The sequence below is a fragment of the Physcomitrium patens genome, chromosome 6 (genome assembly GCF_059467195.1).
Source record: "Physcomitrium patens ecotype Gransden chromosome 6, ASM5946719v1, whole genome shotgun sequence".
NCBI lineage: Eukaryota > Viridiplantae > Streptophyta > Bryopsida > Funariales > Funariaceae > Physcomitrium > Physcomitrium patens.
Genome location: NC_143415.1, coordinates 2340248 through 2362102, shown reverse-complemented (window position 1 = coordinate 2362102; position 21855 = coordinate 2340248). Strand labels below are relative to the sequence as shown.

At 39.6% G+C, this 21855-nt stretch overlaps 3 protein-coding genes and 2 long non-coding RNA genes across 15 annotated transcripts; 3 read left to right on the top strand and 2 right to left on the bottom strand.

The window, feature by feature from the left end:
• Nucleotides 1-4458: 4458 nt before the first annotated feature.
• On the bottom strand, nucleotides 4459-6306 carry LOC149989105 (uncharacterized). Of its 2 annotated transcripts, none has more exons than XR_016503201.1 (3): nucleotides 5829-6306; nucleotides 5185-5702; nucleotides 4459-5032 (listed from the first exon to the last, which is right to left on the bottom strand). It is a non-coding gene; the product is annotated as an uncharacterized LOC149989105 (long non-coding RNA). The 2 variants fall into 2 exon arrangements; XR_016503200.1 differs by having other exon boundaries at nucleotides 5185-5549.
• Nucleotides 6307-8538: 2232 nt separating this feature from the next.
• On the top strand, nucleotides 8539-9818 carry LOC112284129 (photosystem I reaction center subunit II). Its single transcript, XM_024523713.3, has 3 exons — nucleotides 8539-8739; nucleotides 8902-9136; nucleotides 9407-9818. Exons 1-3 carry the CDS (start codon nucleotides 8626-8628, stop codon nucleotides 9688-9690), a joined length of 633 nt encoding a protein of 210 aa, XP_024379481.1. The 5' UTR covers nucleotides 8539-8625; the 3' UTR covers nucleotides 9691-9818.
• A 155-nt stretch (nucleotides 9819-9973) lies between these two features.
• LOC112284128 (uncharacterized) lies at nucleotides 9974-13215 on the top strand. The gene is made up of 3 exons (XM_024523712.3): nucleotides 9974-10489; nucleotides 10756-12661; nucleotides 12825-13215. The coding sequence occupies exons 2-3, from the start codon at nucleotides 12327-12329 to the stop codon at nucleotides 13213-13215; spliced, it is 726 nt and encodes a 241-aa protein (XP_024379480.1). The 5' UTR covers nucleotides 9974-10489; nucleotides 10756-12326.
• Nucleotides 13216-15336: 2121 nt separating this feature from the next.
• Nucleotides 15337-18446, bottom strand: LOC112284125 (uncharacterized). Of its 8 annotated transcripts, none has more exons than XM_024523704.2 (7): nucleotides 18184-18446; nucleotides 17506-17675; nucleotides 17217-17281; nucleotides 16725-16972; nucleotides 16374-16600; nucleotides 16103-16241; nucleotides 15337-15924 (listed from the first exon to the last, which is right to left on the bottom strand). In XM_024523704.2, exons 1-7 carry the CDS (start codon nucleotides 18429-18431, stop codon nucleotides 15591-15593), a joined length of 1431 nt encoding a protein of 476 aa, XP_024379472.1. In that variant the 5' UTR covers nucleotides 18432-18446; the 3' UTR covers nucleotides 15337-15590. The 8 variants fall into 8 exon arrangements, with proteins under 8 accessions (XP_024379472.1, XP_024379473.1, XP_024379476.1 ...); XM_024523705.2 differs by having other exon boundaries at nucleotides 16725-16969; XM_024523708.3 differs by having other exon boundaries at nucleotides 17506-17740; nucleotides 18013-18195.
• A 430-nt stretch (nucleotides 18447-18876) lies between these two features.
• Nucleotides 18877-21238, top strand: LOC112283403 (uncharacterized). 3 transcript variants are annotated; one of them, XR_012217763.2, is made up of 3 exons: nucleotides 18877-19217; nucleotides 19425-19597; nucleotides 19916-20362. It is a non-coding gene; the product is annotated as an uncharacterized LOC112283403 (long non-coding RNA). The 3 variants fall into 3 exon arrangements; XR_002970092.3 differs by having other exon boundaries at nucleotides 18883-19086; nucleotides 19459-19597; XR_002970091.3 differs by adding an exon at nucleotides 20848-21238 and having other exon boundaries at nucleotides 18884-19597; nucleotides 19916-20604.
• The last annotated feature ends 617 nt before the right edge of the window (nucleotides 21239-21855 follow it).

Here is a 21855-nt window from a genome sequence, read left to right as displayed (position 1 = left end):
ATTTTTATAACATAAATATTTATGTCATTACCTTTTAATTTAGAGATGATTTATATAAAGATTAATAAGACTATAAGTTGAATAAAATAAAATAAAAGAAAATATACTTTAATTTTTATAAAAAGGTGACTATAAAATCATTTAAACCATCAAAGATATTATATATTTGAATAAAAAGACTAGTTGATTTATTTTATTTTATTTTATTTTATTTTTAAAGGCATTTATAATTATCTTAAAATAAAATATTTAGAACATTATTATATATAGTACATACCTCCAATAATGTCACTAATGACCAAATTTTTTTTTCATAGATAATGCACCAAATGTATTGTATTTTATATTCTAATCAATAAAATAGTATTAATATAAAAGATCTTCAGCTTGATTTTTGACACAATAATGTAAGAACTTATAAAATTGTGAGTGGTTTATTTGAAAAATTTAGAATAACATATTTACAATACATTCATTGATTGTTGGCTCTTTATTTTATTAAAACACACTTAGATTTTTTTTAAACTATTTTTTACTATATTTCATCTTTTTATTGTTTTGATAGTTAATACATGATTTAAATAAATATTTTTGACATGAGATAAAAACCTTCTTTTATGAATTTTTAAGATTTTAGAATAAATTTTAAATATATTCATTGTTGTCATATTTTTGCTAATGTATTAGACGTGCTAATTTATATTGGGGTTGCTTCAAATCTAAAGAACAGAACCTTATCACAAATCTGAACTAAGATTGTGTTTTTGAAAAATATTAAATCAGTCTCACATTTTATTAAACTTTTTCAATTATATCTGTAAGGTTTTGTGTAGTTTTATGAAATAAAAAAATTTAATTATTTTTCACAAATATTTTAAATTTTTGAAAAGTAAATTTCACATATAAATACAATAAATTAATTAATAGAAGAAGTTTTTTTTGTCTAAAAAATGTATTATACTATTAAAAGAAATTGGGTAGTAGCAAATAATCTTTCCAATTATCTAAATTGGTTATATATATATATATATATATATATAGCTTCAAAATTGGATGAATTTATTAATTCTTTTTATTAGCTGATATATATATATATATATATATATATATATATAATTAATTAAAATGATTCAGTATAAAAAAGAGCTATTTATTACGTATAAAAGAAATTAAGATCATTAAATATTTTTATGTGTTATTAACAAAGAAATTGGTTATGTTTTTACTTAAAAGTTTTTGCACAATATGCACTATAAGTAAAGTTATTGTAATATATTTTAATTTTAACTCTTAAAATCTTATTTTATAATATTTTTTCTATTTCATTTTGTCTTTATAAATAAATTGTATGAACAGGGCAATAACTTTTAAAAAATCTATCATGAATATTTAGTAGAAATTGATAAAGTCTTAGAAAAAGTCAAATTTTGTACATTAAAGTATATTTTTTCAAAACACAATGCATCTTATTATAGATTTTCTTCTTTAAATGTTAATTTGATTGAATTGATTAAAGAACCTTAATTTAAAAAACAATATATAGTTTTTTTGGATATTTGATTTATTGTGTTTAAAAACATTTATACTTTTTTTGTAATGAAATCATTTTTTAAAAAAAACAAAATCAAGAAACATGTATATTTGTTTTAGTTATTGTTTAAGGACAAAGTTTTTGAAGTTGTTTAATTGACGCACTCTTTATAAATTTTGTATATATTATGTAATAGATTGTAGATTAATCCAAGGGGTGGTTGAGATTTTTTTTCAAAGTCAATTTTTAAATTAGAAAAAATCTAGTTTCCTAGAATATTTTTGATATATATATATATATATATATATATATAAGGATTTTAGATTTGTCTTAATAGTTCTTAATTTTTTTAAAATATTAGAAAGAAATTTAATTCCACAAGATTTTTTATCTACTTTAAAACTATAAGATGTTATCTAAAATAAATTAAGACTAAATTTTTTGATTGATAATTGAATAATATTTAGAAGAAAAACTATGTTGTCATGAGCACATTTAATTTCTTTTAGTTGAATAATATTGTAAGGTATATTTTTATATGACAAAAATTATTCAAATATAACTTTGGAATGTATTATTGATTTGGGATTTTTATACTTAAAATATTTTTAATGTTTAATATATGCTTTATAACTATTTGATTTATTAAATCACTAATCTCTAAATCCTAAATCCTAAACTTGATTTTAGAGAACTTGTTTTTTTAAAGATACACTTTTTATTTAATGATTTTACTCTTTTTTTGGTTAATATTAAAAAATATATGTGTTTAGATTTTTACAATATGAGCACAAACTGTTTTAGTTTGCTACATATTTCTTATATTAAGAAAAATTTATATTATTTTGCATAAAACTTCATATCTAGTATTTTTGATTATATAAAATTGTTTAAAATAATAACTTGCTACAAAATCATAAAAAATATTGAGATATACTTCTTTAACTTTTAGAACCAGAATTCAAAAATCAATTGATAGAAAATTTAATTTCTTTGTTCAATATACTTTTTAAGAACTAGTTTATTTTTTTCTAATAACATTTTTTTATTTTGATTTTATATACACCTACATTTGTCTCTAATTTTGACAGTTGGTCAGTGGATAACTTCTCTAATTTAATTTAATTTAATTTAATATTTTTTCTCTTGATGTAATAATTATTATTATTGTAGGATTACCACATAAACATATTTTACATTCACAAAAAGCATATTTCTTACTTGGAAGGCTCTATAAAATATAGGAAAAATATGATTTGTACCCATGAATTATGTTGAAATATCAAAAATACCCCTAATAGCAAATATACCCCTCACTTTTGTGATAATTGCAAAACTACCTTGAGTTTGATAAGATATAACTTTATTCCCATTTTAATGGAATCCTGGACCCAAACCGTGTGCCGTGTAAGTCTGGCCTCGCAAGTGTATCCCCAAATACGCGACGCCTAACGGCAAAATCGATCGCGGCGTACAATCCTCGAGGTGCGTCTGTACAGAATTCGAGCATGCGGATGGAAAAAGTCTAGACACCGTATCTGAATGATCAGCGAGCTTTGATGGGGTGGTTCGAGTATCGGGAAGACGTTTGCCACTCCTGCGACGCACTGGACAACTTTGACAACGCGAAGTTGATCTGTTTCACGTCGGGGCGTGACCTCGGATCCGTCTCCACGCACGACATCGGCAGGATGGCCACGCTGAGACCGATGTCGCTCGAGTAATCGTTTTGCAAGCCGGGGTCCATCCAAGCTTGCAGCTTTTACAAGACAATTGTATAGCACCCGCGAAACATGCTAAAACTGAGATCACGTTTGACACTTGATTAAATTCTTTGCCCATGCTGTGCTTTATTTTCTTTCTACGAAACATACGCCGTCACCTTTAAGTGGAACAAATGAAGATCATCGAGGTCTGTGTGTACAACTCAGCGAGTTGTAACCTACATTTGAGTATGCAAATGTTTGCATGCGCCATGTGTGCATCGGCGAAGCTTTTTCTCTCTCGTGCTGTTAATGTCAGTCTACCAAGCTTCCATTCTAGAAGGGAATTCACTTCACCTACTTTTCATGAAACCTGAATGATTCCTATAAAGGTCGAATGTGAACACACACAGGCAAATGTACTCTTATATATATATATATATATATATATACATGAAAATCATTTACGGTCTGGTAATTCGTCAAATTCAACTATTCATCAATCTTAGGGCTAATGACCATTTCTTTTCAAAGTTCCTTCCATAACACAAACAAACATAACAAAAAAAACTTTTACCAGTGATTCCCCAGATTTATCTTCAAATCTAAGTAACTGAAAAGAGTACTATACAATTCAACGCCTTACTTCAAGGCATCTCTTGACTTGACTTGAACAGAATTGATATAAATGAACACCTTCACTGTGAAAGATATGTCTCTGACCTGTGTCAATGTTACTCAGACACTCCCACTTTGTAGTCAAAATGCAAACGCTCAAACTAAGCATCTTCAAATCATCCACAACAATGTGAAAACAAACTTCAAATAAAATAGCTTGAAAAGAGCAAACAAGAATGCCGAATATGAGCCAGCACAAAGAGCCGTAGAATCAATTTCTAAAATGAAGCTAGTGTAATTCTAATGAACTGGGTAAAGACAACATATGGCGAGTAATATCACTGTTTCAAACATCTCCATGTAGTTTCAATTTGATATTATCTGGAAATCGCCACACTTGCAGGCCATATTTGCACTGCACCCGGTTAGGGTCCAGATTCATCTAAAATCGGAATAAAGTTAAAGGTAGTTTTGCAATTATCACAAAAGTGAGGGGTATATTTGTTATCACCAAGAGTAGAATATATAGGTGTTCTTAATATGTCAACATATTTCAAAGTTACAAATGATATTTTCCCAAAAATATATTTCAATCAAGGCAAAATATAGATCTAATATTTAGTATTTTATTGTTTTTTACATTATTCTTTACAATACATGAATGCATCTTTTAATATGAACAACTCAATTTTGTAATCTATTTTTTTTTTCACTCTAGTATTAAAAAATATCATATTCGATTTCAACCAAAAAAGATGCCTCTAAAATCTAATACCTACAATTTTTTCCTATGAAAATTCCTCACTTACATTACACAACACATAAATAAATAAAAAAATACATAAATATGTATGTATATATATATATATATATATAGATTCACGCACATTGAAAAGAAAAACACACTCACACACACATCGCTGAATGCGGACAGACTTCGCATGAGAAGAAAGCAACATGATTGAATCATGCAAGTGCAGAGAGCGCCACTTGAAATTTCGACAATGCCCAAATTCCACACACAAAATGGCTTGAATCTAATGTCGGTGATGAAGATCGGCACCTCTACCGACATCCATGTCGGTGGATCCCATCTCTTTCATGCCTGCCAGGGCGACGATTGAACCTCACCGCCGCACATTCCTCACTGATTGATATTCCTCATCTCACTCTTTCAGCCCTGCAATTGGGATTGTAAATAGGAACCCATTACTGTTAGTGTACATAAGGTGGTGGTTGACATGTAAGGAGCTTGCACAATGAGTTTTACTTCGATTCTCCTGCACATCATTCATTCATTAATTCTCTAGCAAAACAGATTATTTTGCATACCTGCTTTTGTGACTGTTGTCCCCTGGGGTGTCGTGAATCTGGACCTGCTGCAGCAGAATTGGGAGCGAGGTTTGGTGGAGTATGAAACAGGCGGGTCATGTCGTTGAGGGTGATGGGCTTGTAACACGACGACACCATTCCCTCACGAATGGTCCTTTCGAGATACAAGCGCATCACCATCAACGACATTGACAGACACTGGACATACAAAACCAACCTCGCATTGATCTTGTGGAAGAGAAGCTCCCTCCTCTCCTATCAAGCTGCGTGTTGCTTGCCCCCGGTGAGGAGGGAGGAGTGCGTCATGGGTGCTCCTCAGGACCTTTGGTTCTCAGTTCATGGCAACGGCCATTAATGCTGGGTCTCTGCAAAGATACCACAACACTTAACTGTGAAGATTTGCGTCTCGAGGAAGCACCTAGGGATGCACACATTTCTTTCGAGTCCGGCTTGTGTCCTAGAACGATGGCCTTGTGGGTTCCTTCTGAGGGCAACCATTCATCTCTCCAGATTTCCAGCTGCTCAAAAAGGTTCGACCGTGTTACGAATGTGTCATGGATTTCTGCAAAGGTACGTCAGACTGTAGCATTCCAAAATATACTTCAAGCACACACTCCACACCCCTCCACAGCACTGTGAAATACCTGCTTTTTTATAGAAAAACTCGGTCCACCCAGAAGCCAGCTGAGCAAACTTCAACACCCACTCAACCAAGAAGGATTCCAGAAGCATGATCTTGTTCGAAGGTCTATCAACAGGATGGGCATGACACGAGCAGCATATCCACCAAGTGAAGTTCGTTGAACAAACGTATGAGCAATGAATAGAAACAGGAAGTCGCTATGATTATGGTACTCAAATTTGTCTATTCAACCGCTGTGCATCAACGAAGACGGAAGAGATCTGCATACATACGGGGACCTCTGTTCCCGGACCAGATCACATTCCCTCGACATAACTTGGAAGTATGGGCCTGCGAATGTGCTCATGCTGGATTGTGCGAGTGGGATTGCTGTAAAGATGAGCCCCTCTATAAATAGCTCCCAGGAGGATTACGAATCTAAGAGGTTTCTTACCGCATTTGGACAATACCAGCCTGTCGCCTACTCCTGGGGGATGGGACGCGTTGCCAAGGACGCCGAATGACGAAAACGCGGAGGATGCGACTTTGGAGTCACTTTTGTAGACCCGCCACCAGTCCAGACCCTTGGGGTGTTTCGGCACTTGGAAGTGTGAAACGGAGAACACGATGCCCACATTTCGAAAAAAAGATATGTATAAATATGTTTGAGCCAATCCTAACGAAACCTAATGCATTACATGTGGTGCCGTTCTCGTTTGATAAAGAAAAGCTAACTCTAAAGGAACAGATGAATGGATGATTGTGTCTCTGCATTCAAATCTCCACGTGTATAGTGTTTTGGTGTGTTTTGATGTTTTTGTAAAATAAATGAAGGTCAAGCATGATTTCAAAGGTTGTAGCTACGTGCAACCATGAAGTCTGGCATGGCTCACAAGATGGTTGTCACCAAAAAGTCTCGGAGATCAGACTGAGTAGTGATCGTTCTTACTCAATTCTCCTCCACAATGTTTCAAATGGTTGTCCTTGAAAACGTGCTATCTCAAACTGAATTTCGCATACCCCAAGCAATCTCACGCGTCATGTGCAATGCTCAGTTAACTTCATAGCCTTGCAGTGTCCTCCACGGTTCGATGTCTCGAAATGTAACCGGATGCTGCAACCCACTTTCCATGCAATGGATTTCAAGTTAGTGAACAATTGTCCTCTTTGCATTTCAATCCATCGAAGGTTTCTAAAATGTGTCTGCTTTTTCTAATCGATTTCTCCTGTAGTATTACGCACGTAGGTTGACTTGCTTCACTTGTCCGTGTGAAATGGAACAGCGAAATGTTTTCACGCGGCCTCTTTGTGAATTAGGACCGGATATCCCCTATGGTAGACGTGAAGGCGGTTATGCAGAATGAGCAACATTTGACGCGCATACTGGGCCCAAGCTGAAAGATTCTTCCATGTTCTCGCCGCAAAACATTGTGTTGCAGTTGGTGTCGAGCACATCATCCGCAGCCCGGTGGGGTCTGTGCACTCCACACGCACATCCACAATCCACATAATTAGGGTTTAGTGAGTCACCTTTAGGAAGAGATGATAGAGATTTCATCGCGATTCGACAGCTACAGTGTTGCATCGACGGATTAATGAGCACTGTTGATCAAGCACAACCAATTCCGATTCATAATGGTTGTGGAACTTTTTGATTTTTTACTCCCCCGTAACAGGATTGCGTCACCTAACCCTCCAGCTGCCCCCTTGTTGACAATCTGCTTGATGCAAGGACAGGAACACGGTTTTGCAGGGCAGTGACACATTCGACAACAACAAATCCAATACAGTGTGCCACGATTTTCCCTGAAAATACTGTGCATCGCAGTCAGCGCAATGGTCACAACGCAAGACGTGATTGATACAAAACCAAAATCTTGGTTGCGGCTGAAACCCATCATTATTGTAGCTGAAACTGTAGCACTCACTCTGTGTGGTTCTACTTCAGCCACAGGGATCCCGGCCTTATGGTATACATCAAGACTTTTTCGTTTTTTCTTCGGTTGTTGGTGAGATTTCAGGTCACCCGGAACGCACCGATTGGCCAACGAGGAATGGTGGGTTGATCGACACTAACTAAGATGGGCTCATCCCGAAATGGATTCAATGATAACGAAAGCGAACCTTTGATGTATGGCCTCGTCTATCATCTGATGTCCCTGAGAATTCCATTTGCTACAAATCATCGTACCAAATCTCAAGGTTGGGGGCATTCAAATCCCCTTCAGCCAATTCGGCCACTAACGGCCATAATTTGCAAACCACGAGGTCACTCGAGGATAGAAATATATCCCACGATAACAGTGCACATATTTCCACGAACTATCTGAAATGTCCAGCCATGGAGCTATCGTTGTTCTATCATCACCAAATTACCAGCATCGGCTACGCAGTGATGCATGGAGGCTCGACTCGAACCAGATTCTTGTGTCGACGCAATCAATGATGCAACAAAGCAGGAATGTGAGCAAGAATGAAGACAAATCACAGCTGGAAGCAACGTTCATCCATGAGGGCACGCAGCAGCAGCAGTAGCAGTGACGAATATTGGAGGAGGGCCACGAGCGGTTGCAGTTGGCTCGGACGCACGCACCCAATCCCACGCCATCTTATCTGCTAGGCTCCAATCTGGAGCAAGGGTTACTGTCCTTGCAACTCCATCTCAATCTGTTCCCAGACTTGTCGTGCAGTTCAGGTGTCTTCATGGTGTGTGACATCCACACTCTTGATGCAGTAGCAGCAACATTGTCCGCCTCGACTCGTCCGCCATCTCCACCTTCAGCAGCTTGCACAGCGCAGTTGAAGCAGCGGCAGTAGTGATGGCAGCCCTCGCAGCTACTTCCGCGGCCTCCGTTGCCCTGATTGCACCCCAGGCCTCATCCGGTGCCGCTGTCAGCACCAGGGGTGTCTCCCTTCGCGTCTCTAGCCTCCAGGTGCGCTTGTGGTTTGAATGAGTTGGTGGGGTTCCGATGGAAGTGTGTATGTCAATTGTATGAATGTGTGTGTGTGTGTGTGGTTTCTGCGCATGCAGAGTAAGATTGTCCAATTTTCTTATCAGGGGTCGGTTTGTTGTTATTGTCGTTGTACATACATAGGGTCAGAGACTCGTAGCAGTGTGCAATAGTCACCGTGTGGTGGCTAAAGCCGCAGCCGCCCCGGATGCCGCCGCAGAGGCGCCCAAGGGTTTTACCCCGCCAACATTGAACGCCGACACCCCCGCTCCCATCTTCGGTGGTAGCACGGGTGGTCTTCTTCGCAAGGCGCAGGTTGAGGAGTTCTATGTCATCACCTGGGAATCACCCAAGGAGCAAATTTTCGAAATGCCCACCGGTGAGTTCTGAATTGAAATGCGGTTTATCCACTTGTAATTATCCACACCTACATCGCAGTGGTTTGGTTTCTGACGACGCAATTGTCTGTATATTTAACCATTACAACTAGATCATTGCATGAATTAGCATGTCTGCGAATGCGGCACTCTGACATCCAAGATGAAAGTGGAACGTCATCCACATTGTGGGTACTTGAATCTACCTCGTTAGAAGTGACCAGTGGATGTCGGTAACCGAGATCCGAGAGTTGACGATGTGTATTGTGCAGGTGGAGCTGCCATCATGAGGTCGGGACCTAACCTATTGAAGCTCGCAAGGAAGGAGCAGTGCCTTGCCTTGGGCGCCAGATTGAGGACCAAGTTCAAAATCCAATATCAGTTCTACCGTGTCTTCCCCAACGGTGAGGTGCAATACCTTCACCCTAAAGATGGTGTGTACCCTGAGAAGGTTAACGCCGGCAGGTCTCCAGTAGGAGTTAACAACAGGAGCATTGGAAAGAATGCAAACCCTGCGGAGCTCAAGTTTGCCCAAAAGCAAGCTTATGATTTGTAGACATCACTTTTTCTTGTAGAGTAGAAGGATCACTTGGTTGTAACTTTCTAATTTTTCTACAATGTCCTGTTCCTTCATTTCAATTGAGACCTTCGCCTGTCGGCATTGCTTCTCTTAGAGCAGACAAACTGGCATGACTCTTGCTTGCGTAAGTTCACTTCTGACTACTCACATAGAGAGAGTTTCAGCTGGAGGTGTTGTCATTTGGAGCCTAAGTATACAGTTCTGTTGGGCCAGATATTTGTTTTCTGAGACTTGCGGGTAAAATACTCCAATATCTTTCCATGCAAAATATTAGCTGAAATAATGGCGGGAATGATTCGCACTCTGCCCAGCTCAACCCTCGTCGATGTCATGACCGAGTGGCTTCGTGTACACTACGGAAATGAATGAGAGGCCTTGACCGTTGTTATTTACAGGGTTAGTTAACTCGAAGACAATTTCTGACAAAGAACTTAAACGAGTCGACAATGTAGTCTTCGAAAATCAATTAATTTTCTCAATATCCAGCTGAAACATTCGCACAAGTAGCTGTGACACTAATCTACTCACTATACCATTACATTCGATGAAGAAATTCTCAGCCCCGACTCTTTCATGAGCAAACTAACGTGAAGCAAACCTGTCGGAGATAACGTGTCAAAATATCACTATAATCTGACCTCTTAACAGTCGGACGATGGGGAAAGTTCTATATGTACAGAATAGCAAAATATCGCAGAATGGGGGGAACGAACGAAGGAGTTCTGTTGGGACGGGAAGCGGAGTTTGTCGTTTCTCCTTTTCCAGGGGCAGTGCTGTAGGTAACCTGTAGCTCTTGCTTTTGTTTTCCACTTCCTTTGCAGAGGGATTCCTTCGTTGCCTTCGAATCCTAGCCAACGTTATCTGTTAATCGCGAGCGTAGTTTTTTTCCCTTCTCTTAGTGTGTCGTTTTTTATTTTTATTTTTATTTTAGAAAAAAATTAGTTTCAGTTCTATCCGTTTCGTTTCGTTTTGTTTTTCCCTTTTTCTGGGTGTAATTTCATGCAAGATCTAAACCATTAATCGGGATTGTTTTGATTGTAGCGAAGAGAACTCCACCCAGTATCCAGTTTAACGAAGTCTTAGCCCACTCTGGACGTTCCAGTTTGCGTGTGGTTTTATGGGGCTCTGCGTCGAAGCCTGCCTTTTTTCAACGAAACTAAGATTTTTTGTTTGGTCATGGAATGGGAAGACGGGACGGAACAACTGCGCTTTATCTCTATGTCTTTACAGATCAGTAAATGCTTTTAGTTTATTTATTCATTTTCTTTTATTTGATTTCTTTCTTCTATTACGGCATAGTATTGTTTACTGAATGACTTTTATGAGTCTTTTAGCTGTTTAATTGGTCACGAACACAGACGTTTGTAGTTGTTACTTCAAACCATTTTGACATTTTAGAAAGAGGTGACTTCTTCCGAGCCGTTCCGATACTTGGAAAATTCTAGTGCTACAGCCCTAATTCTATGAGTTCAGTGCTCGTAAAACGGGCTGCGTGGATATGAATGTTTTTTTTATAACTGCTGCAACATGTATGAACCACCATCAAGCTCCGAAGACTCGTGAAGTATGTCCTATTTCCTTTATACGGCGTGGGAAATGTCTCTATTCTTTGTCTAAGCAATACTCAATGGACTTATCATTGATTCTTCATAGAAGTTCCGTTGACTTGGCCTATTCAAGTTCTCTCGAACTGCTCTCCACAATGCTATGTGTCTTTTGTACGATTGTTGATTGAATATGAGGGGTTATGAACCTCATAGAAACTGGTAACTCTCCAATTACTAGGATGGAAATTGAGTGCAACACAGTGCAGGGAGTTCTTCACTCAACCGTCGTTACTTCACCGATCCAGAAGGAGATTTTTGGCCTTCGAATAGTTTCGAATAGTTTCGAATGGAACTCTTACTGAGGCGGTTTTGTAAATTTTCAGAGGCAATATTTGTTTGATCTCTTCAATTTCAGTCATCATCGCCTTGTTGATATTTGTTCTTTTAGTCAATGTTCTCTTACCTTGGCAAGTGCCCTCTTTGAGCCCAATATATCTCACGCATCCCAGTGCTGGATTTGGTTAGTTTTGTTGAGTGTGAAAACGAAGTGGCCCACTGGTTGGTTAACGGTGGGTTTCCCTTAGGCAGGTCAGCTTGAATTCTGTGATTTGTACCCGCATTTCATGGATCGTGCGTCACTGGTTGCGTTTTTGTGATACAGAAGTATTGCTTATTCTGGAGCCATTGGACTTTGCTCCTCAATAGTAAAGTGACACAAGTCTTCGTACCATGCTTCATTTGATTCTGCACCTTTCAAGTTCTTCTGTAATGATCAGCCTCCTAAGCATGCACGGTCAGAATCAATGACATGATCTTCTACGCTGCCCACAAAGTTCTAGAAGGGTGGCCCTTTTTACTGATGTTCGCATGCAAGAATGCCTCTGACGAGCTTTTCGGAGGACATAACTGAGGACAGATCTGGCAGTACTTCACTGAATTGTTTCTTTTTCGCTTTACATGTAACGGCGCTCCAGATCAAAGTTACTCTCGTCGAAGCGAACCATTCTGTTGAACTTAAAGTTCAGGAAAACGTCGTTCCTTTCAGATGAAAGATCCAGGACAAGAATGCTGATGGAGGTCTGGCCGAAGGATGATGAGAGCTCCATTACTCTCCGTCTGGCCCCTCCATTGCGCCTCGAGGCAGATGGTTCGGGAACTCCTGTGGAAGTCTGGCTTAAAGAAGATGCAATTAGCGACGTAACGTTACGGTTGGACCCGTTTCAATCAATGGACTCGGATAGGTTCCCTCCAGAAGACTCAGGGAAGGGACCACCATGTAAAAACTCTAGAAAACAAGGCCCGAGGAATGACTTCCAAGAGCAAGGTCAATCATCAAACAAAAAATCTGACAGGGGATCTTCGATTGCAACTTTGCATGTTCACTCTGCATATCTTCGCAGGTAAGATATTTATTGCGACAATCGCTTCAGATGCGTGATCCACTCACGTTCTTCATTTACAACCGTCAGTTTGTGAAAGGTAAGCTTGCGTACACGTTGTTTGCCTTGATTCTTCCCGTGGAATGGGTCTGTTCACGCACTGAAATGGGGCTGATGTTTGCAGGTGCCAGTACTTCGATGCGTGCCTAGTCGAGCGGTGGTCAAACACTGATCTCCCTCTTGAGCTCACTCTCGAAGCTCGTTGCAACCCTCGTGCATATACGAGATGTATGCAGCTCTTGTATGGGCCAGAGATTTCTCCATCCTCCTTCGCGAATGTTGCCCATGCAATTGAAGTCCTCCCTGTAGCGGCGCAACTTGTGTTTCAGGAATGTGTGGATGCTTGCATGCGTTACTTGGCTGTCATGCCATGGAATGCAGCAAACTTGTTCGACATACGATCCGCTGTCGCGGCCTTTCAAATCGCTCCAACCTCTGATTTAGCTGCCCGGCTTGACACCTTCGGCACACTTGCCATGGAAAGCTCGTTGGATGCATTGAAACGGGTTCTATAGACTCTTTTGTTTAAGAGTATGTGAATGAATCAGCCAGAAATGATCGAGACCAAAGTCTTCGAGAACAGATCCGCATTTGAAAGACTACGGAAAGGCTCAATGCGAGGTCCAACGGTGTCAAAATCTGTGGCAGGTGTGGTGAAAAATGTAATGTATGAAGAACTTCGGAGAGCTGTTGAAGATTTTCGGCAGCATTGTAGGATTCCTCACTTGTACAAAGATGAAGAGTTTTCAGTAGCTGGGAAAGGGCTCTGTTGGCTCTTGAATTGTCTCGTAGATTTTGGAATTGCCGAGGAGGCGACCCGAACGATCTCCACAGACCGATCATTCTCACAGATGTTGTTTGGAATATGGCCTCATGTAAGCTCGGACTACACGTACCCCGGAATTACTTTCATCCAGGTTACATGCAATGTTCTTATTCGCTATTTGGAGATTGTGGCGAAGGGAGAGATATGGCTTGAGAATTCAGTTCGCCTTGCTTTGGTTAAGGCATGGTTACCGGCGCTTGTCGGAATTGACTTTTGTGTTTATGAGGATACTAAAAAGAACGTGGACAAGGCCCTGAATGGGGTTCTGGAGACACTCCCTCCCCTTGAGCCGGAACCTTATCTTTCAAAATGGCCAACCCAAAGCTGGCCAAACTTGTCTGAAGCTTTCGATGCTTGGTGCAGTACAATGTGTTCAAATCTTGCCTTCCTTGAAAGCAATTGTCAGCTGCAACATTACTGAGCATGTGGTTTTTCATCGTGGTATTGAAAACTACAAATTTCGTGCCCTTGTACATTTGGCGAAAGAAAAATAGATACTGATAAAATTGATCGCACATTAACTCAAACAGCAGTCCGTGTTCTGTGGTTGGATAGATGGTGACCAAAGATGACTCGAGATTGTTTACAATTCTGTCAGCTTACTCCAGCTTCTATTTGCAGTTCATTGCGAGCCTACGACGTAAGTAAGTGCTCGAAAGCACCTTCAATTCCAACCAAAGTTGACCATCTATCGCCCAGGATTAATTGTGCTGCACTATTTTTCTGAATATTGCATCTTTTGAGGAGACTAATCAGCAGCACTCTTGGCCGTGGCGATTCTGTCATCGTCTACACCTCTAGGTTGTTTTGCATCTTGTAAATTTGAGCAAGGTGACATGGTGATGGGCAAATTAACTCCAGCATCAGATTGAGCCATACCCTTGAACGGCATGGCGTGAGTCTGTATATCCACACCTCGTAAGATTTTACTGTACTCAGTAGAATGTGCTCAAGAAGATGGTGACAGAAACGACATTAATGAGCAAGTAACTTGTCAATATTGCATTTTGATTAAGTCTTTTGATCACATACTGGATGTAAATTTCTATCCCACCCTCAAAGTTCTGGAACATTTTCATGAAGTGCGGCGCGTTTCAACCTTTTGAGACACCAGCATTCTTGTGGTGTGAGGTTTTTGTTCCGTTGTGACTTCAATCTGACACTTACCATACATATTGTCCTAATGCTACCAGTTGTCTTTGCACAATTGTTCAGCTTTGCCTCAGCTACGGCGAACTTTAGTCACAAAATGAAAGCTAATTTTGGTATTACCAGATTTTTTTCGCCTGGCAATTAGAACCTAGAATACTGTTTTAAGGAGGGTGGAGGGGCTTGGTTCATGTCGACTCGCTCTGGGTTGTTCACCAAATTATGAAGCGGAAAACTGCATGGATTCTGGTGATATTGATGGTTCCTACTAGTGCTTGAATTTCATCAGAAATGAAAAATAGTCTGTGATTGTGTGAATATTATCCTTCGCTTTGATCAGCTGGTACTTCGCAATCGATCTACCAATTTTCTCAATAGAGCTGATCATTTGGTCCACTTCTTCTACTGGGCAGAATCATTCCTTGCTCATCATTTGAAGATGATTCTCCTGTGAAAGTTTGTCGACTCACACTCTTAAATCCTTAAGGTCAAGTATTTTCCGCTTCACTAGGGAGAATAATATTTAGCAAGCTAATAGCGCATTCAAGTTTTCTGCGCAAGTCAGATCAGAGTTACCAAGGACGGAGTCCAGCAAAGATCAAATATGATGCGGGAGATGTCAGACTTGCGCAGAAAACTCACTTTCACAAGTACCAAGGCCTTTTTAAAATACAAGCAAACACTAGCTCTGATCTTTCAAGTATTTAACAGTAGAATATCATTAACATCAAACGTGCCCTCTAAATTGCCTATGTAAATCAACAAAATACGCTCTCAATGCATTCCCAGCAAAGGACCTCAGGTAAATCCCTTGCAATTGAAATCTTCAAATGTTGTCATGTCCCTCTATAAAACACTATACAAGAATCCCTCATCAGACTTGGCGAAGTTCCAAGAATTCAACGGACAATATCCTCAATCAACCTTGTCGTAAACTCCCCATTTGATGTACGCGAGATTGAGATCAGCTCCGTAGGCAACAGACATAACACGCACTCGCTTGTCCTTCTCCACGTACGTAACATAGAAAGCAAAATCCTTATGTACAGCCGCTTTCTTAGGCGCAAATACTGTTACATTATTAGGCATGTGCACCAGGGTGTAGTTGGCCGCTAACTCTCCGCTCAAGCCTCCCTGAAAACCTTGCCACTCTGCCTCCCGCATCATCCACTCCATCCCTGGGGTAATGCTCTCTTCGTGCCCTCGATAAACTCCCTTTGGCTCCTCCCTGGTCTCTTCAAGTGGATCCCTGATATATCCCACATTCCTTAATAATCACATCATACTTTTTGTACGCATTTAACGTTGTTTGAACATTACAGCTAAATTAATGGCTGTAAAAGAAATTAAAAAATTAAAAGAGAGGAGGGGGTTGTGGAATGCAAAAATTATATGAATAGAGAACTTTTCTAGGAGACGGTGCGCACCTGCAGTGTTTCCAGAAGGTTCCAGACCATGTCGAGTCAAACCTTTCCTCTGTGTCATGTACCTCCTCCAGCAGGAGAGCCGTCCCCAGCATTCCTTCGCTGTCGTAGCCCACAGGAACTGAGATTCTCTGGTTTGGGTCTGTTATCAGCAGGTTACACACTGATCAGTTGCTAGATTCAAAACCAAATTCAGAACATATGTAAATACCACTCAAGATTCTAAAGCTAAACGTGGAAATTGTATTATGTAGTTGGGGAATGAGATACTTACTAACGTAAAACATGGGCTCACTAAAAATAACGCTGTTAGGATCATTTGGCTTCAAATACATTTGAATCCAACCCAGGTTTCCACTGGGAAATAAAAGCGTGCGATGATCTTTAGAACATGGGTGCAATATTCCATCATTTAGAAGGTGCTCCTCGATATTGAAGTGCCAAGGTCCGTACGCCCATTTTATGTCTTTGCCAAAACCCTTTGCATCATACCATTGGTTTCTATACAACACACCCAAAACAGTGTCAACTGAAATAAGATACAGCATCGCCAAATGAAGACAATTTTCGAAAAGAAAGAGGCACCACAATCAGAAGAGCAGGGAGAGTGAGCTGAATCACTTACCTTTGGTAATACTTTAAACGTTCTGGGTCAACCTTTTGCAGGGAACGAACTGACTTGTACTCTTTGGTTAACTCTTTCGTCTTTTGAGGCTGATAGTTGATCCAAAGCCCATGCCATGTCTTCCAATGTGTGTCGGCTTGCCAGAACCAGACGTCACGAGGGGTCACTTGCACGACGGTCTCGTGACCGAGTGGCTTGCTGTCGGGCATTGTCCATTTTTCAACTCCGACATCCGTGTCAAACACCTGCTAGATACAAAATCCCAGTAAACTCATTTAACAACTTATGCTCGAGTTCTAATATGCACATGAACATCACAACCTATGATTCAATCTGTAAACAGGTATCACTCACTTATGAGCTATTTTGTTATGGAGGAGTTTGAGCTGAAGGTTTCGGCACCCACAGAGAATGACAGCTACTCTACACCACGAAAAAGTGCTCGACTCTCATCTTCATTTTTTTCCAACCAAAGCGGAGAGTATAACGTACCTTTGAACTTGCCATCCGGATACAGCCCTTTGCCGGCTTTGGTCCTGATTTGAGTGTTTTGATTCCTGAGAAGGAAACGGGGATTCACGTTATTCGAAATAGTAATTAGTCATAAAACAGGGGTCGATTATCTTTACGAAAACCTCAGGGTTATACAAAGTGTAAATAGGAATTAATCGTGCTCTTCGATTTCGATGTGATTTGAACCACATGTTCCTCGAATTAGTTCCGTGGAAACAAGTTCATGGCAATCGGGACAGAAAGCTTGTCGTGGATGCGAACGCCATACCAGTGCTCAAGCTCTGATAAATCCGAACACGGCCAATTTCTAAAACCTTTTGCTTTCGGGAGCAGGCGGTTGAGGTAGATGCAGCCGACCAAGTTAAGGAGGTCGCTTCTATCAACTTTGTGGCCATCAATAGAATTACTGAAGACAAAGCTCCGCGTATACCGATGCACCTGGAATATGGAACGTCGCAAAAAGCACATGAGCAAGAGGTACTTCAAACGAGAAACGCAAGATTCTGTACAAAAAAATCAAAGGCAACACGTCCCTTAGAGGAAAAATCTAGCGATACACAAGAGGCCTGCATATGCAAGGTGGTGGCCAAATTCAGACAAGTATACGGATATGAGACATCACACCTGTAACCCTACAACGATTGAATAATTAGATAATCTACAAATTGACTGCAGAAACAAAGCACAACAAGCATTCCATCACATCAACGCCACTAAGAGCTTGCAACTACTGATAAATTTTGTAGAATGCCTTCGCTTATGAGGCCTAACTTACACTTCCAGAAAGAAGATAAGCACGCAACCGTTACCAAGTTTCCAAGTTACCGATCTTTTCAAACTATTACATCTTCCCAATCAAGCGATCATCATAAGTAGCTCAAAGCCTCGAATCACAAATAGCAAGTGACGGTGCAGACGAGCTACTGAATCTTCTCCCCTGCTGTACCTAGTATGGGCAACCTCGCAACATGGACTCCCAGAAAAGAAGAAGCTGATGTCATAAAGCGATGCAGGCGCGGAGATGGCGTGAGGCGGCACGCACAAGCAAAGTTCTTCCCAACGCAAGCTTCTGTGATCCGCGAAGTCAAAGAACGACGTGAAAGTGCTCCGTCGACATGGACTGATTACAGTGCATCTGTCAGAACGTCTGAAGATAAACAGATTATAGTTTTTGAGATCTACAAGGGCCTTCATAGATTTGAAGAATTATTGTAGATGCTGAACTGTGGAATAGTGTTCTGATTCTTAGCCTGATGCGCTGAATATCGATCTTACTTTTTCTCATTAAAATAAAGTATCACATGGTGCTCTATTTTAGTGTTATTGATATTATTCTTCTTCCATTTTTCTATTGCCATCAAACCATCAAACCTCGTGAAAAGTATGAAAATGAAAATTACAGCTAACATGAAATGGACAGAAAACACTACTGACCATCGTTAATACCTTTTTCAACATTCAGCAACATAAAACCAACATGTATTTAATATTTTTTAAATTGAAGATCAACTGTAGGAATCTGGTAAAGATAGGATGCCACGCGAGCTTTGATCAGAACACGCATCGCAAAGAGGAAAAGGACACCTCAAAAAAGTAGTTAAATCAGAAAAAGTATGTGCTTTTTCGAACAATTGCTGGGAAAATATCCTCCGACGTCGTTGAGCGGGATGAGCATCAATGCCGAAGGCACGGGTGAGATGCGGTGGTTGTAGTGGCAGCGTGACTCTGAAGCAATTAATTTCGCTCCACCGAACCGTAGCCTGCTTCGTTTACGGACACTCTAGCACGCATTTCAATTGTGCGCACAAACTAATTGACGCATCATGTGATCGTGAGTACTGTTCCATTAGTAAGTATACTCTTGGTTTACCCCCGGCATTGATTATTCGCTTAGTTAATGTTTTTGCCGACCTTGCGTCGATCATTAGACTGTAACCTGATGCTGAATACTGATCCGTGAGTTAGGAGAATTGTGTTGAGGTGCGTGTTGATCGGTTTTATTTTATGAGTACAGAGCTCGTGTTTTTCTTGATTCTTGGCCATGGCTTGCTGCAGTTTGTGGACATCACTTGCACATGTTTTCTTCCTTTTCTTTTCGTCTACGTTTTATTATTTAATTTTTAAATATTCTATATATTTTTTTGTATTTATACACACATCAGTTTCCTTTTTCACGTGATACAAAAGGTATGATCATAAAAGTGAACAATGGTGGCTGAAGGAAGTGCGGTCGATGACAAAATGGCTGAATGGAGGACTTTTCGATGACATTGTTACCAGCGATCGAGATTACAAGCATTTCATGAGTTACGCGTGGAAATAGTCCCGATCCGAAAATTACGCTGACGCAGATAGTCCATGTAATCTTCTGAACCTGTTCATGAATCATGGTGTTCGGCTCGACGTTTTCATCTAATTTAACCTAATTTTTAAGGGGGCGTCGTTGGAATTAGAAGTTGCTTTTAAGGGGTTTAACAAGAGCCGTCATGATGTCGCTTGTGTGGAAATTGGGGGTGAACATACTTGTAATGCGCTTGAAGATGCAGATTTAGAACTCACTGCCACTCAGATCATCAAAACGGGATTCGTCCATTCAGTAAGGATCACGAAGCTTGTTTTGCCTGCATACGGTATCCATGTGAGTATTAGAAAATAAATCTCTTATGATGCAATTGCAGTTGAACATTTGCAGTGGACAAAGTTTTGCTGTAGAGAAGGTGGGCTGCGTGGTGAAGTTGCAATCGATCTGGTGAAGGAAGTCGACAATTTGGGCAACATGACAGTTTGCTTTCCGAATGCCGAATCGTAGTACCACGTCAGTCATCAGTGAAGCAGCGACATAAGGCTAAACTCCATCAGGCTGAAACAATTCTGGTATTCGAAGCAATTCAAGCAGGCTTGGTGAACAATTTTCCAATTACAAGAATCGTCAATTTTACGAATGTCGATCGTTTGCGATCCTAGAAATTAGAGGAGGAGAAGTAGATCTGTTGTAGCAGCTCCAAATTTGAATTTGTAACCAAATATATGAGAATCAGTTGGGAGGATTCTCCCTGGCCTGTCATTCCCGTTTCTGCGGATCAAGTCTCCAAAGGGAAGACATCAATGATTGCAATCCTACTAAATCCCGTCTCCAGGTATCCATCATTTCGAAAGTTTAGTGAAAAGCCAAGGGCACAACTCAACTTTGCTACGTTCACGAGTTTGTTGTATCTTCTGATCCTGGTTGAGACACTCAACCTGAATATCACTAACTTTATCGGCAGGGTTGCATTCTTAACCATCATGCAGATCGATTGCAATGAACTTCGGAACCATGGATATTAACGTAATACTAGCATGAGGACCTCGTGATTCTTCTTTCCAGGTTTCAACTCTACTAGCATTCCATACCCCTTTATATTACTGGAAGAGCTGCTCTGTTTTTCATACGATTTATTGATGTGATGATAAACACTTTGGGTCTACATTTCTGTGGCATCGACTCTCAAGAAATCAGCAAACACCGTCACTCATGATGACAACGATCAAAAATCAACGTCCTCAGTCTGATGAAGGGATCTTCTACCGCCGGCTAGATCCATCGTTACTCATCCCATCTGTTGCGCAGTGCTTCGCGCTGGCATACTGATCAGAAGCTGTTTCGAATAGGACGCCTCCTTCATCCTTTCAGCTACACCGCATTCTGCAGATACGGCCTGCCCCATCACTCTAGGAACGTGTCGATGCGATGATTGAACAAAGCTTCTTCCGAGCTGGGTCATTTGGATTGGAGCACAAACGTAAGGTCACCCCCATTCACTTCTTAGAGAGTAGACTGGAATTGGATTAATTCGATCGCGGATGCCACATTCTCCATGGACGAAATAAATTAGATTCATCCTCCATTTTAGAACGAAGTGATATAAATTTTGCGAAAAAGATCTACTTACTAGTTTAAGTACACACCGTTGTTTCATCTGAACAGAAATACAAATAAAATACACACAAGTTAAAAATTTTGAACAACTTGTATGATAGCTCATTCTTTATTACAATCATGCATGAGTATAAATCATCTTGATTAAAAGTATCATTTGCTTAAATAACTAAGACCTGTGTAAAATTCATTGTTGATACCTGTTCTATAAATACGTTTTCTCCAAACAAAGTTTGATAAAGATCATTCTTTTTAAGAGTTATTTTTGAGTGTATACATACAAGCAATAAAAACAAGTTACATTAAATCTATTTTTAGTGATAAGAGCTATATATATATATATATATATATATATATATATCAATAAAATAAATTTGTGTGTTATTATATTTAATTATTAAAAGTTTAAATTTAAATACTGTTTATGATTTAAGTAATAAGAATAATAACTAGTGGCTATTGTTGTTACCTTTGAGAAATTGTGAAGGCTTAGAGACTTATGGATGGGTTCCAAACACTTTTCAATGCCATGATGTGAAACTTTCATGTACTTATGTCACAAATGTTAGAAAATAAACAAGTATTGCACTTTTGAGTCCAATGGTATTGGCAATTACATATATCTATCCAATCTTTACAAATAAAAATTTACAGTTGTACATTCTCCTTCTTCTTCTTCTTCTTCTTCTTCTATTTTAT